We start from the raw sequence: 16,144 nt of genomic DNA on the forward strand, positions 1-16,144 counted from the left end.
TGCTCACAAACCATCACAAACTCCTTACAAAACATTTTATTGCCACCATCACTCATTTAATTTGAACCCATTGTTCTATCTGCTGCAGTCACAAATTTTATCTCATGGAATAGTCAAGATCTCAATCTACATACATAAGTATCAATCATTCCCTATATAAAAATTTCCTTCTATCCAGTTATATTCATCATTTAATACCATTTCTTGAGACAAAGTTTCTCTGCACAAAGAATCAGGCCACAGTCTCAACAGCTAGGCAGAAAGAAATAGCATCTCATATATCAGGAAATCAACTTCTAATTATTTATGTGTCACAAATGAGACATCTATTTGATATGAAAAAGTAAATTCACTTAAAAGGCTTATAATTAGGGATTAGAAGATTAGGAAACAGAAAATTAAGATAAAGAGAAGTTTGTCAATCAATCCAGAGTGACATCCTTTGCCTGCCCAGTCTTCTTGTTACAATTAATCTGCACATACCCAATCTTATCCCAAGAGGGGGGCATGTGATCTCTTTTTGGGTACTCCTATGCAAAAAAATTCCATTTTCTTAAAACATGGTAGGCAATTTTATTAAGTAGGTTTAAATATGATTCCAATCCATGTCACTACAAACCAAGAACCACATTTAAATTTGAAATCTATTATTTAAAATTTTAAAAGCCTCATTCAGAATTCATGACTCAGTGAAGGAAAGAAAGAAATGAGGAAAAAAAAGCAATGAGGTATTTCCACATGTATATATTTACTGAGACTGCCATATATGTGAACCTGTTTATCTAAACTGCTATATATGTACAAAAAAAACCCAGAACACACAAAGAAACTTGGTGAATGGGGGCTGAGATAGGTGGAAGCTCATCATTGTACACCTTTTTATACCTCTTGAATTTTGAACCATGAGAATATAATTACCTATTCAAAAAAAATTTAAATAATTAAAATACGTGAAGAAATTGGCCTAAACCACAATTAGAAATAAATTGTCATCATAAATGACTCCAAGTATACCTATTTTGCCTCTTTTATATTCACATATAGATTATAATCTTAAGAATAAAGACGGTGCTTCCCAAAATTTCTTAATAGGAATCATCTGAGTTGTTAAAACACACTTTGGGGTCCAATCTAGACCTACTGAATTAAGCTTTCCCAGGAAGACATAATCTGCACAAAAAGTGGCCCCAAGTGATTTTTACCAAAAGTCAGAGACCCCGTTAACTAAGGAATAAAATTCATTTCTGGAAAGAGCAACAACTTTTTAATTAGACAGCCCTGGATTTATCTCTTGGCTCTTCTATTTACCTGTGTGATCCTGGATAAGTTACCTGGCCTTTTTGTGCCTCAGTTTCCTTATCTATAAAATGGGGAAATAATACTTCTACGGTTGTTATAAAGATTGATCTATGCAAAGGGTATGGTTCATAATCTTTCTCTAATGCTTAATTTTACCTTGCTTCCTTAAAAAAAAAAAAGAAGATATCTGACATACAGATAGCCAATAGTATCAGTTTCCTTTCCTGACATCCAAATTATACAGGTGTTCATGTATATGTCACTCAAACAATACTGTTAAATGCTGCTGAAGCAGTATTTATTGATCATTAATCTTCTCAAAGACATATAATTTTCTTAGTCATGAAACTAAGAACCATTCTAACAAAAAGCATTTAACTAGCTCAGTTTAGTTGGCTTATTACTGACAAGTTTGACACATATCACTCACTTTTTAAAGAATGCTCTCATCCTACCTAAAAAAAAGAAAAGTTACTTTACACACCTTAACAAAATGAATAAAAAATACAATGTTGTCTTGTCTATTATTTTTTCCTAATCCAAATTATAGCATCCCTAAAATAATTTCTCTCTCAAAAAAATCCTCTAATAGTTGTACCTCTGTTATGTTTCTCTCTCGTAATGAAGCCAACTCATACGGATCCACAAAAAGTCCTGTCGGGATGTACTGTTTAATTAAGAGTCGGCAGGTCTGTAAGTCCTCAATGCTTTCTCCAAATTTCACTTTTATTAAAAGGTCTCTGTAAGACAAGTAAGTTTAAAATATATCTCTTCATTCAATTATTAAATGACATAGCATAACACTGCATTCAAGTTAGTGGAAACACTATTTCAAATTCAAACTCAAAATCTATTTTTCAAAACATCATAAAGTCAAATGAAGTATTTATTTCATGTCAGAACCACTCATTAGATCTTTCATAAATTCTTATCAAGAGCCACATTATAGTATTAGTATGAAAACAGACAACAATCAATGGAAAGAAATATAGTCCAAAAATAGACACACATATATTTATATGGCAATAAAGGTGCCAACATAATTTGATGGGGAAAGGAGAGTCTTTTCACCAAATGGTACTGAAACAAATAGGTATCTATACAGAAAAAAATGAACCTTGACATCAACCTCATGCCATATACAAATATTAATTTGAAATAGAGTGGTGCCTGGGTGGCTCAGTCAGCTAAGTGTCTGCCTTCGGCTCAGGTTGATTGAGCCCCACATCGGACTCAGGTCAATCAAGCCCTACATCGGGATCCTTGCTCAGCAGGGAGCCTGTTTCTCCCCTGTCTACCCGTTCTCCCTGCTTGTGCTTGCTCTCTCCCTGTATCAAATAAATAAATAAAATCTTTAAAAAAATAATTTGAAATAGATTATAAACCTAAATGTGTAACTGTCCCAGATTTCTGTCTGAAGGCACATTTGGGACCAAATGCAGGGAAGGAAATCCAAAGTACAACATGGTGGTTTTGCTTAAATTATAAAACAGAGACAGAATTTAAGAGAGACTGAAGTGGCTGGAAGTCAAGGTGCTAAATTCCAGAGAGGAAGGAACTATGTAGAAAGAGTTCTATAAATCTGAATGGGACTCCCCTTGAGATTTTGTTGAATACTAAGAAAAGCATGAGAAAAGTTTAACTCCAAAAGACTGGGCAAAGAACAACCAGGGAACTGAAAAATGAGAAATTCTAAAATTTCACACACAGTTGGGAGATATTTGCATTTCAACCAACCAGAGATCACAGCTTTTGGTAGAGATACCAATAGAGTAAGACCTTAGCAGCTAAATTAGCCTTGCAGTAAAGGCCACTTTAATTTTAAACCTATACAAAAAAAAAGGTTAAAAGGAGCAAGCTGATGTAAACAAGTAACTTAATTGCCAACAGAAAAAATAAGACAAACACACTCAAAAACGCTCATATCTACAACATTCACTTTGTTCAGTATCACATCAAAAGTCACTAAACATGTGGGTGCCTGGGTGGCTCAGTCAGTTGGGCATCCAACTCTTGGTTTTGCCTCGGGTCATGATCTTGGAGTCGTGAGACTAAGCCCTAAGTTGAGCTCCACCCTCAGCACAGAGTCTACTTGGGATCTTCTCTCTCCTCCCCCCTCCTCAAGGGCACGGTCTCCCCCCCCCAAAATAAATAAATAGGGGCACCTGCGTGGCTCAGTCAGTAAGGTCTGCCTTCAGCTTAGGTCATGATCCCAGGGTCCTGGGATTGAGCCCTGAGTCAGGCTCCCTGCTTAGTGGGGAGTCTGCTTCTGCCTCTGCCCCACCCCTTCACTTGTGCACTCTCTGGCTCTCTCACTCTCTCTCAAATAAATAAAATCTTAAAAAAAAAAATAAAATCGTTAAAAAGTCACTAAAGATGCAAAGGAGCAGGGAAATGTGACCAATAACCAAGAAAGAAACCATTCAATAGAAAGAAATGACAGAATTGACAAAATTAGCAAAGGACATTAAAAGTCTTCTTAAATATGCCCAACATGTTCAAAGGTTTAAAGAAAAAAATGAACACTGTGAAGGAAAGAGAAGATATTTTATATATATATATAAAGAACTAAATGCAACTTTGAGATGAAAAACACGATTTCAAATTTAAAAAAAAACTATCCAGATATGAGTAAAAGCATTTAGACACTGCAAAAGAAAAGATCAGTGACTTGGAGACAAAGCAACAGAAACTATCCAAACTGAAGAATAGAGAAAAAAATTGGGGAGGGGGGGAAAAACAGTTTCAGTGACTTTAAACAATATCAAGTGGTCTAATATATATATCTAATTTGAGTCCTAGAAATAGAGAATGTAATAGAAAAAATATTTTAAGACATAATGGCTGAACATTTTCTGAATATCATGAAAACTATAAGCCCATAAATCTAAGAAACTCAACAAATCCCAAGCAGGATAAACACAAAGAAAACCACACCAAGATATACTATCATCCAGTCACTGGAAAAAAAAAAAATCTTAAAAGCCATTAGAGGAAAAAGAAACATAGAGAATAACAAAGAATAAGCCAGAGGACAATGGGACAAAGTATTTAAAGTATTAAATGAGAAAAGGCTACCAATATAGAATTATATATCCAAAAGGAAAAGCCTTCAAAAATAAAGGCAAAACAAAAACTAAAACAAATATGAACTAAGAGAATTTGTCACTGCAAGAAACGGTAAAGGAAATTCTTCAGGCAGAAAGAAAATGTTATCATATGGAAACAGGGATCTACAAGAAAGAGGAGCAAATGGTAAGTATGTGAGTGAATATAAGAACTTTTTTTCTTATTTTTTATTGCTTTAAAATGTGACTGATAGAGAAACTGGAACCCTGTGCATTGCTGGTGGACATGTAAACTGGTGCAGCCTCTAAGGAAAACAGGATGATGATTCCACAAAAAATTAACATGGATGAATCTTGAGCACATTATGCTAAGAGAAATAAGTCAGCGACAAATACTGTATGATTCTGCTTCTAAGAGGTATTGAGAGTAGTCAAATTCAGAAGGACAGAAAGTGAAATGCTGGTTGCCAGGGGTTGGGGGAAGGGGAGAATGGGGGGCTGTTTAATAAGTAGAGTTTCAATTTTGCAAGATGAAAAGAGTTCTGTGAATGGATGGTGGTGATGGTAACACAATAAAGTGAATGTCCTGAATGCCACCCAAGTGTACAATTAAAAATAGTTAAGATGGGGGATGCCTGACTGGCTCAGTTGGTAGAGCATGTAACTCTTGATCTCAGGGTCATGAGTTCAAGCCCCATGTTGGGTGTGAAGCCTACTTAAAATTTTTTAAAAATGGTAAGTGTCATGTTATGGGTGCTTCACAATGAAATAATAATGAAAACAATACATGACTATTCAAAAGAAAAATATTAACAGTAGCGGGGCTTATAAGTAAAATATAAAGTTGATACATGTATGGCAACAAAAGCATAAAAGATAGGAGAAAGAAATGAACTATTCTAAGATTTATACATTATTCATAGTATGGAATAACACTGGAAGGTAGACTATGATAAGTTAAAATTGCACACTGTAAACCCTGAAGCAACCAACTAAAAAAAGAGAGCAGTATCATTAATAAGCCAAAAACGGAGATAAAGTGGAATGCTTAAAAAATACTCAATTCATCAAAAATAAGGCAAGAAAAGAGAGAAAAGATTAGCTAGGACAAAAAGAAAAGCAAACAGAGGGGCGCCTGGGTTGCTCAGTTGAGCTGACTCCTGATTTCGGCTCAGGTCATGTTATCAGGGTTGTGGGATAAAGCCTGGAGTCAAGCTCCAAGCTCGGTGCTCAGTGAGGGGCCTGCTCAAGACTTTCTCTCTCCCTCTCCTTCTACCCCTCCTCCCCCTCTCTCTCCCTCTCTAAAAATAGAAAGAAAAGAAAAAAAAGAAAAGCAAATAGAAAAAACGTAGCAAGATGGGTAGATTTAAATCAAACCAACCAAATCAACATTTATATTAAAAAGTAAACGGTCTAATCACTCTAATTAGAATGTAGAGACTGACAGACTGGTTAAATAGCAACACTTAATTTTTATGCTGTCTACAAGATACACACTAATAATAAAAATAAGTAGTAGCTACATTAACATAAAAAATGCAGACTTCGGAACAAGGAATATTGTCAGGGATTAAAAAGGACGTTAAACCAAGATAAAAGGATCAATTCATCAAGAAGATATAACAATCCTAAATGTACTGTGTGCACCTAAAAAACACTGCTTCAAAATATTCATGTATTTTATTTCACAGCAAAAACTGGGAGAACTTCAAGGATAAATAGATAAATCTGCAATTACAGCCAGAGATTTTAATACCCCTCTCTCGATAATGGATAGAATAAGTACAAAAGCAGGAAGGATACAGAAAGCAATGAACAACCTTCAATCAAGTTTATCTGACATTTATAGAATGTTCTACCAAACAAAAGGACATTACAGAAAAACTAAGCTTGGGCAATTAAAAAAGTCTCTAGAAGTTTCAAAGGACTGAAATCATGTTAAGTATAGTCTCTAACCACATGGAATTAAGTAAGAAATCAAGAGGAGGAGGAGACATGGCCTTGACCAAAGCCACAGCCTCAGACTCAGTCTCCTCTGGCTATGCCTGGGATCTGCTGCCAGAAGGCTTTGGCTTCACGGCTGCCTATGTAATCTCAGGTTTCTTTACCTCCAGAAAGAAAAAAAAAATGGATACCTCACATCCTGGAAATTCATTTAGAAGACTGAAATTAGGGACTTCTTTCAAATTTGGACATGGCCAATTGAGGAGCAACAAGACCCAACAGGCCAAATACTGTAAATAAAATATGCCAGTTGAAACCAATACTGCTGGGAGAGTCTGCTGTTGGCTAATCAAGTCTGGTTTCAAGATAGTACCACTGTGGCTGCTTTTGCAACCCAAGCTGTCTATCATGATAATACAACAGTGAAGTCTGAAATACGCAATACAGGTGGTCGAGAATGATACTATAGCCTATAGCACCAATGTACTACAGAAGAGCTCAGTCAGCCATAGGTGAAGAGGAGAGCTCAAATGAGGAGTCCTTTGCAAGAGCAAAACACTGGGTTAAAGAACCTCAGAGGCAAGCAAGTCCCAACACTGTCATAGCTTTACCAGGAAACAAAGCTGACCTAGAATAAAAGAGCTATAGATTTCCAGGAAGCACAGTGCTATGCAGATGACAAGTTTATTATTCACAGAGACATCAGCTAAAACATCAATGAATGTGAATGAAATATTTACAATAATAGCTAATAAGGTGCCAAATAATGAACCGCATAATCCAGGAGCAAATTCTGCCAGAGAAAAGTAGAACTTACTGAACCTACACAGCCTACCAGGGGTCAGTGTAATTAAACCTCCCTTTTGAGCTAGCTAGAATATTCTTCTGCTTCCTAAACGTAAGTAACAGTGAAATTGGTGCACTTACCCAGTCCAGTATAACTTCCAAAAAGAGACTTATGATAGTCAAGGTTCTTTTTTTTTTTTAATTTATCTGTTAATTTTAGAGAGAGAGAGAGAAAGAGAGAATGAACGGTGAGAGGGAAGGGGCAGAGGGACTGAGCCACCCAGGTGCCCCGAGTCAAATTTCTTTTTTTTTTTTTTAAAGATTTATTTATTTATTTGACAGAGAGAGAGAGAGATCACAAGTAGACAGGCAGGCAGAGGGAGAGGGAGAAGCAGGCTCCCTGCTGAGCACACAGCCCGATGTGGGGCCGATCCCAGGACCCTGGGACCATGACCTGAGCCGAAGGCAGACACTTAACTGACTGAGCTACCCAGGTGCCCCTCAAATTTCTACTATAGAAGTATTTTAAGTGTTTTGAACTTAATTTTTAATAACATGCATGTGTCCCTCTGCCTGTTTCAGTAATAGGAGAAAATGAAAGCTGTGTGTGTCTACTCGCTTTATTGGAAGGTTAGGGGAAATCATTTCTCATCACCAGAGATCTAACAAACGACTATCTAACAAACTAACCTCAGTTAACCAGACAGTTCTATGAAAAAGTCTATGAAAGACTTGGTACTTATTGATTTAGGCTTTGCAAAAACATTATTTTTTAAAAAGGAGATTCTAAAGATACTTATACTTTGCTACAGTAATTCAAACAAACAGTAATTTCTCCTAGTATCTATATTTAAAGCATATATTCCACATTTTAACAAATTAACTTGGTCACCTAGCTGGCTCAGTCAGTGGAGTATGCAACTCTTGATCACGAGCCCCATGTTGGATGCAGAGATTACTTAAAAATAAAATCTTAAAGGATGCCTGGGTAGTCCAGTAGATTAAGTGGCTGCCTTGGGCTCAGGTCATGATTTCAGGGTCCTGGGTTGGAGCCCCACATCGGGTTCCCTGCTCAGCAGGGAGCCTGCTTCTCCCTCTCCTCCCAGCTTGTGCTCTCTTTCATTATCTCTCTCTCAAATAAAATCTTCAAATAAATAAATAAATAAAATCTTAAAAAAACAAAACAATTCACAAGAAAATAGTCCCAAGGGATGCCTGGGTGACTCAGTTGGTTAAGCATCTACCTTCGGCTCAGGTCACGATCCCGGGGTCCTGGGATTGAGTCTTGCATCGGGCTCCTCGCTCAGTGGGGAGTCTGCTTCTCCCTCTGCCTGCCGCTCCCCCTGCTTGTGCGCTCACGCGCTCTCTCTCAATGACAAATAAATAATCTTAAAAAAAAAAAAAAAGAAAGAAAAAGAAAATAGTCCGATATCTTCAGGTGAAGAAAATGAACATCAGTGCATTCTAAACTATAACCAGTCCTGTTATTTTTTTTAAAGATTTATTTGACAGAGAGCACGCACAAATAGGCAGAGCAGCAGGCAGAGGCAGAGGGAGAAGCAGGCTCCCCACCAGGCAGGGAGCCCGATGCGGGGCTCGATCCCAGGACTCTGGGATCATGACCTGAGCCAAAGGCAGCTGCCCAACCAACTGAGCTACCTAGATGCCCCACCAGTCCTGTTATTTTTAAAATAGACTTTAAGGGCACCTGGGTGGCTCAGTCAGTTAAATGCCTGCCTTTGGCTCAGGTCATGATCCCATGATTCCATGCTCTGCAGGGAGTCTGCTTCTCCCTCTGCCCCTCCTCCCATGTGTTCTTTCAATCTTTCTCTCTAATAAATAAATAAAATCTTTAAAAAATAAAATAAAATAGACTTAAATCAAATGTAACCACAGCTAGCTTTAGGAATATGAAACTGATAAATGCATCTTTTGGAGAGGGGAGGGGGAGAAGGAGAGAGAGAATCTCAAGCAGGCCCACACCCAGCATGAGGCCGACATGGGACTTGATCCCACAACCCTGAGAACATGACCTGAGCCGAAATCAAGAGTCAGACGTTTAACCGACTAAGCTACCCAGGCGCCCCATGATAAATGCATCTTAATGAATAGCACTTCCAGCAAACATGTAAGCTCTTCAACAAAAATGAAACAAACCAGATGTCTGTGAATCTGTTTACTTACTACTGATTTTGTTTAGAGGTTAAAAAGGGGCTTTTGGTGCACCCCGATGTTTATAGCAGCAATGATCCACAACAGCCAAACTGTGGAAAGAGCCAAGATGTCCATTGACAGATGAATGGATAAAGAAGATGTGGTGTATATATATATAATGGAATATTATGCAGCCATCAAAAGGAATGAGCTCTTGCCATTTGCAATGACGTGGATGGAACTGGAGGGCGTTATGCTGAGTGAAATAAGTCAATCAGAGAAAGACATGTATCATATGACCTCACTGATATGAGGAATTCTTAATCTCAGGAAACAAACTGAGGGTTGCTGGAGTGGGGGGGGTGGGAGCGATGGGGTGGCTGGGTGATAGACATTGGGGAGGGTAATGTGCTATGGTGAGCACTGTGAATTGTGCAAGACTGTTGAATCACAGATCTGTACCTCTGAAACAAATAATGCAATATATGTTAAGAAAAAAAAAGATAGGAGGGGAAGAATGAAGGGGGGGAAATCGGAGGGGGAGACGAACCATGAGAGACGATGGACTCTGAAAAACAAACAGGGTTCTAGGGGGGAAGGGGGTGGGAGGATGGGTTAGCCTGGTGATGGGTATTAAAGAGGGCATGTTCTGCATGGAGCACTGGGTGTTATGCACAAACAATGAATCATGGAACACTACATCAAAAACTAATGATGTAATGTATGGTGATTAACACAATAAAAAACTTTTTAAAAAGGGGGCTTTTGTTCCCTTTGGATATAATAAATTCAATGCACAATGTACATTTAAACTTATTTTAAATTCAATATTCAACTGTACTGTAAGTAGGGTACTACACTGTAGTTTCCATATATGTTTACTACTTTTCTGCAATATTAAGAGTTGTTTATTTTTTTTATTTTTTTATTTTTTAAAGATTTTATTTATTTGACAGAGAGACAGATAGCAAGAGCAGGAACACAAGCAGGGGGAGTGGGAGAGGAAGAAGCAGGCTTCCCGCCGAGCAGGGAGCCCGATGTGGGACTCGATCCCAGGACCATGGGATCATGACCTGAGCCGAAGGCAGACGCCTAACGACTGAGCCACTCAGGTGCCCAAGGATATAAAAATCATACAGACTATCTTTCTTCACAAGTCCATGATCATCTATGTAGAATATCCTAAGGAATCCATGAAAAAGCTACAGGCATTGATAAGTGATCTCAGCAAGGAATTAGGGTACAATATCAACGTACAAAAATCAACTGTATTTTATTACCAGCAACAACCAAGCAGAAATAAAAACTTTAAAATAATAGTTTTTACATAAAAAAAAAAATGAAACACTTAGGGGTAAAATTTTTTTTTAAGATCTATTTATTTTAGAGAGAGACAGAGAAAGAACACAAGCGGGAAGGGCAGAGGAAGAGGGAGAGAACTTCAGGCAGTCTCCACTGAGCATGGAGCTCGACTTTCGGCTTGATCTCATTGTCCTGAGATTATGACCTGAGCCAAAACCAAGAGCCAGGTGCTTAACCAACTGTACCACCCAGACGCCTGGTTTTTTTGTTTGTTTGGTTTTAAAGATTTTATTTATTTATTTATTTATTTGAGAGGGAGAGAGGACATGTACGTGCATGCACATGCGTGAGTGGGGGTACAAGCAGAGACAGACAATCTTAAGCAGACTCCGTGCTCAGCAGGGGCCTAGTCAGGAGTTGGGAGGGGTGGGGGGTGGGTAGCAGCGGCTTGATCTCACGACCCATGAGATCATGACCTGAGTCAAAACCAAGTGTCAGATGCTTAATCAACTGAGCCACCCAGCTGCCCAACTTAGAGGTAAATTTAACAAAAGATGCATAAGACTTATACTCTAAAAGTCACAGTATTGTTAAAGATAAGTTGATAAAACCTAAATTAATGAAGATGCCATATGCTGCACTGGACTACTCATTAACAGTAACATGTCACTTCTCTACAAATTGATCAAGAATTTCAACAGAATCCCAATCAAAATTTCATGAAGCTTTTTTGAAAAAATCTACAAATTGATCCCAAAAGTTATACAGAGCTGCCAAGGATCTAGAATAACCAAAACAACTTTGAAAAAAAAGTTGAAGCATTTAGATGTTTTGAAGCCGTAATTTCAAGCTACAGTTATCAAGGTAGTAATTACTGGCATATGGATGGACGTTGAGATCAAGGGTTGGCAAACTTTTTCTGTAAAGGTCCTAACAGTAAATATTTTAGGCTTTGTGAGCCTTATAAGGTTTCTGTTACATATTTTTCTTTGCCTTTAACAACAACAACAACCTTCAAAAATGTAAAAATCATTTTTATTTTTAGTTCAAGAGTGGTACAAAACAGGCCATGTGCAGGGTTTGGCCTTGCGCCAGTTTGCCAAATGTTTGTGCATAATAGAGTGCACAAATAGATCCTCACATATAAGGTAAATAATTTTCCAATAAATGTATCAAGGTAATTTGTTAAGGAAAGAATAATCCTTTCACCAAATGATGTTGGATCAACTGGATATCCATAAGGAAAAAAATTAACCTCAACCCTTCCTTAATAGTACACACAAAAATTAATTCAAAATGGATCACACCCCATACGACACTTTCTTTTTCTTTTTTTATTTTTTATGTTGGCTCTACTCACGACCCTGAGATCAAGACCTGAGCTGGAATCAAGAGTTGGATGCTTAACTGACTGAGCCATCCAGGACTGCCCCAGATGACACTTCTAAAAGAAAATTTCAATGATCTTGAAACAGACATGGATTTCTTACACAGAACCAAAACCACTAACTATAAAAGAAAAAATTGATAAATTAAAAATTAGAATTCTTACAACCCAATAATAAGATGACAAACCACTCAGTTTAAAAATGGACAAGATTTGGGGCACCTGGGGGGCTCATTTGGTTGGGCATCTACCTTTGGCTCAGGTTACAATCCCAGGGTCCTGGGATCCAGCCCCATGTCAGGCTCCCTGCTCAGCGGGGAGCCTGCTTCTCCCTCTCCCTCTGCCACTCCCCCTGCTTGTGCACACTCTCTCTCTCTCTCTCTCTCTCTGTCAAATAAAATCTTAAAAATAAATATATCAATTAAATAATTAAATAAAAGTAGACAAGATTTAAGCAGACGCTTCACAAAGGAAGATACACCAGTGGCCAAAAAGCACATGAAAAGATGCTCAACACCATTAGTCATCAGGGAAATACCCATTAAAACCACAATGTGTTACCACAACACACAGACCAGAATCTCTAAAATTAAAAAGACTGACCATACCAAGTGTTGGCAACGATGTGGCAGGGACAGAACTCTCATTTACTGCTCATAGGAATGTAAAACAGTATAACCACTTTGAAAAACAGTTTTGCAGTTTCTTAAGTTCAACATACACCTACCATATACCCAGCAACCTAACAGAAATGAAAACATGTTCATATAAAGGCTTGTACACAGATGTTCATTATAGCTTTATTTATCATGGCCCAAAATTAGAAATGACCCCAATGCCATAAAAATGTGAATGGATAAACAAATTTAATACTCAGCAACAAAAAGGAACAAATTACTGCCATGCAGAACATGGATAAATCTCACTGATATAATGCTGAGTGAAAGAACCGAGATATCAAAAAGATATACTGTATGGTTTCATTTACATAAAATTCTAGAAAATCTATATAGTTAAAGAAAATCGATCAGTGGTTAGCTGAGTCTGGGTATGGGTGAGGGAGAGTAATTCGAAGCAGCAGCACATGGGTATTTTTGGAGATGATGAAAATACTCTATATTTTGATTGGGGTGGTGGTTACATGGGTATATAGAATTGTCAAAACTCAGTGAAGTTGATTAAAAAATCACTATGAGGGGTGCCTGGGTGGAGCAGTCAGTTAAGACCGACTCTTGGTTTCGGCTCAGGTCATGATCTCGGGGTCCTTAGGCCCCATGCTCAGCGCAGAGTCTGCTTGAGATTCTCTCTCTCTCCCTCTCCCTTACCCCTCCCCCCAAAAATAAATAAATAAATCTTTAAAAAAATCACTATGAAATAGTACTATAATAATTCCTCTTTTACCTGTAAGAAAACAAAGCACCAAGTTTAAAACACCCGTGTTACAGTCTTTATAGAAAAATTGTTACTTCTGACTCAAAAGGTATGGGGAAATGCTTTGAGACTTTATATAAATGTATGATATTAGGTTTTGGTTCTCAATCAATAAATTTTTATGGATTCATTGCTTCTAGAACACAGCAGCAATTTTAAGAATTGACTATTAAGAGCAGCTATGTAGAGAAAGAGTTGTTTTGGATTTTTTTTTTGCTTATATTCTTCCAAGTAGCCTGAGGTAATTTTACACATAGCATTTTATTTTCCTAATAATTTGTATTCATTGAAAGAATTTTGAATAATATTTGTGGCATTGTTATATTCTATTTTCATCCAAAAATATTTCTAGTGATGTAAAAGTTAAGGATAGAATATGCAAATCAATTAAATCCAAAAGGATTTAAATTAAATTAAATCCAAAAGGATTTGAGGAAACAAAAATATTTTCCCTCCTTGAAAAAAAAGAAAGAAAGAAAGAAAAAAGAAAAGAAAAGAAAGAAAAAGAAAGAAAAAATCGAAGCACTGAGAAACTAACTTATCCAAGGGCCAGGATTCAAACCCTAATAGTTCTACTCTAATGCCCACATTCTTAGCCACTATATCACTCTTCCTCTATAAAAGTAGAATATACCTATAATATCTTTTCTTCCAGATAATGCATATGTATTTATGAACATGTTCTATTTTATAATTAGAAAAAATATATATATTTAAAAAGACAGAGACTATTCAGGACCTCCCTCCAAGATGACATTCAATCTATTAATCAGAACATGTTGGATAACTCTGTTGATCTTTATGAACTCATTCAACTGTTTTATCTTTCAGTTCACATTCTTTATCTTGTTCACAAATACAACATGTTAAAACTTCATAAAAAGTCTTGCAGAAGATCAGATACACTACATCTACAGCACTTCTTTGATCTATCTAGTGGATCTATAGGACAAAAATTTGTCGTAAATTCATGCTAGTTCCCAGAGACTACCACTGCCTCTTTTGCGTTCACAAACCATCCTTCTAACAATCTGGGCTAGAATTTTGCCCAAAAGCTACATCAACTAACCCCCAGATTATCCAAAGATTACAAACAGAAGTTCAGCAATCATTTAAGCAAATTCTTCTACTGCACTGAACTATAGATCATCACAGAAGGGAGACCCTAAACTCATTCATAATAGTAAGGTCCTTTTATATAATTCCCTTACATATTCTGCACTTCAGTTTCCTCCTACCAATATCTGCTTGACCCTCTCCAGGGTGGAAGTAATTCTTCTTGACCAAGAAGACAGAAATAAGAAAAGCTAACAAATTCTACTTTCTATAATCTGTTAATGTTTCTTCCTCTACCCTAGCAGCAAGACTACACCTACTCTAAACATAACTAAAAAGCCTTTTTAAAAAATGATTACTGGCATTTTTCTGAAGGTCTCCAATAACTGAGATTTCTAGTTTCTGAATCTATTCTTACGGGTTCTGTCACTCTTCATCCTTGGTTTTATGTCCTGGTTTTTACCTTCAGTACTTCTAACTGGACAGCTACTTTTGCTGTCACGATAGCCTCTTCAGGAACTTCTTTCTTCCTCACTGGAGTCACTTATAATTACACTATCAAATTTGCATTATTTAGTATTTCCTATTTCTCTTGAGAATACATCCCAATTTCTCTAAAGACAGAAGCTATAACCTTGGCATGGGTGCTGGGTGGTTCAGTCGGTTGGGCATCAGACTCTGATTTCTGCTCAGGTCACGATCCCAGGGTCCTGGGATGGTGCTCAATGGGAAGTCTGCTTGTGATTCTCTCTCCCTCTGCCTCTCCCCCCGCTTGCATGCATGCTCTCTCTCAAATAAATCTTAAAAAAAAAAGAAGCAGCTATAACCTTGGCATAACTACCCTGACACTGCTTAAAATTTGTCTAAAACTCAGTCAAAAACTCCTTTTAGAAGTGACTTCCCTCCCAAAATCAGTTTTATTACTTTATAGTCACATCTCCTCTTTCTCTGAAACTGTATTGCCCAACTTGATCATCTATCTCATTGTTTGTAATAAGAGCTAACATTTCCTGGGGATGTACTATGTGATAAGCACTACATTAAAAGACTTCCCATATATTCTCAGATTTAATCCTCGTGAACCTAGTGAGGAAATACTATCATTATCTAATTTTACTGGTAAGGTGGCAAAGATTTAAGTAAGCTTGACTAAGGCCGAGAGTTACTAAATAATAGAGCTACACTCTGAGCCCAAATCTGAGTTAAAAAACAAAACAAAACAAACCCCAAGTTTTTTCTACTATACCTCCTAGCCATTCACATGTAGGCTAACTTTAAAGAGAGTGAGAGTGAGATGTCTCAGTTTAAGGTGACTTATAAAATGCAGCAATTTTAAAAAATAAATGTATCAGATTTTGTATATCAAATATCAGAATCATTTCAAATTAATTACCTTGAAAAGCTTTAAAGTTTGGGAACTTTTCTTACAGAACAGTTTCTACAACTTTTTATTAGTCTTGTAAATATCTTCAATACTAGCAAATATTCATTTTTGAGAATTTTTTTAAGTGGGAAGCAAAGCAAGGTTTATTGAGCGATAGTAAAGTTTATTGAATGATAGAATACAAAGCTCCCAAAGAGGAAGGGGACCTGAGAGGGTTGCCCGAGAATAATTTCTATTTTGGGAACAGCTTGGTCATTTGGAACCAAGTCTTATAAATCAGAAGCAGTGATTTAGGGTGATATAATATCTTAGTACATGAGAGCATGGCTTTGG

The 16,144-nt window shown here is 37.1% G+C and overlaps 1 protein-coding gene and 1 pseudogene across 1 annotated transcript in view; one reads left to right on the top strand and one right to left on the bottom strand.

Annotated features, from left to right (window-relative positions):
* Positions 1 to 16,144, bottom strand: part of PIGX (phosphatidylinositol glycan anchor biosynthesis class X) — a gene marked incomplete at its 5' end in the record, with an annotated part of 34,305 nt that overhangs the window by 14,613 nt on the left and 3,548 nt on the right. The window contains one exon of the mRNA XM_027581836.2: positions 1,898 to 2,039. Within this exon, the coding sequence (XP_027437637.1) occupies positions 1,898 to 2,039 (142 nt within the window). The remainder of the gene's footprint in view (positions 1 to 1,897; positions 2,040 to 16,144) is intronic.
* Positions 6,562 to 7,213, top strand: LOC113918837 (annotated as a pseudogene).

Source organism: Zalophus californianus, chromosome 1, assembly GCF_009762305.2.
Source record: "Zalophus californianus isolate mZalCal1 chromosome 1, mZalCal1.pri.v2, whole genome shotgun sequence".
NCBI lineage: Eukaryota > Metazoa > Chordata > Mammalia > Carnivora > Otariidae > Zalophus > Zalophus californianus.